We start from the raw sequence: 561 nt of genomic DNA on the forward strand, positions 1-561 counted from the left end.
GGCAGCCTTGAGCTCCTGGGCTCAAGCGATCCTCTCGCCGCAGCTGGGACTACTACTGCCCTGCCACCACACCCGGCTGGCTTTTTATTTCCATTTTTGCAGAGACAGGTGTCGCGGTGTGGCCCAGGCTGGTCTAAGCCCTCGGGCCTCCTCGGCCTCCCAACGCGCCGGGCTTCCAGGCTGAGCCCCCGGGCCGGCCACGAGCACCGTTCCGCGCGAGGCCCCACTGGCTGAGCTCGGACCGGCCGCTCTCGTCTCCGGTGGTGCTCGGCGACCCACCCCCACCTTCTGGGAACGGGAATCCCCTCGACGCCACTCCCGAGGCCCGCTGCCCCCTCGGGAGCCCCGCCCCCCCAGCGGGGCCCGCCCCCGCCCCCTCCACGTCCGGGAGCGCCCACGCTCTACGGCCTGGGCCCTCACCACGGCAGTTCGTAGTGGCCGGCGCTGCTGGGGGCCTTGCTGGGGGCAGAAGCGGGGTCCCGGGCCGGGAGCTCGCCCGCGCCACCGCCACCCTCCTGCACGTCCATTCCCGCCTCTCCTCTTCCCGCCGCCCCGGGCCCC

The 561-nt window shown here is 73.6% G+C and overlaps 1 protein-coding gene across 3 annotated transcripts in view; it reads right to left on the bottom strand.

Moving 5' to 3' along the window:
- RFC2 (replication factor C subunit 2) overlaps positions 1-555 on the bottom strand; it is a 25,147-nt gene extending 24,592 nt beyond the window's left edge. For 2 of the 3 annotated variants that reach the window (XM_021708994.1, XM_008050843.1), the window contains exon 1: positions 421-555. In XM_021708994.1, the coding sequence (XP_021564669.1) occupies positions 421-527 (107 nt within the window). In that variant the 5' untranslated portion in view covers positions 528-555. The remainder of the gene's footprint in view (positions 1-420) is intronic. The other variant, XM_021708995.1, reaches the window with a different exon arrangement.
- Between the last annotated feature and the right edge of the window lie 6 nt (positions 556-561).

The sequence above is a fragment of the Carlito syrichta genome, unplaced genomic scaffold (genome assembly GCF_000164805.1).
Source record: "Carlito syrichta isolate Samal-C Ts95f unplaced genomic scaffold, Tarsius_syrichta-2.0.1 Scaffold153844, whole genome shotgun sequence".
Classification (NCBI taxonomy): Eukaryota; Metazoa; Chordata; class Mammalia; order Primates; family Tarsiidae; genus Carlito; species Carlito syrichta.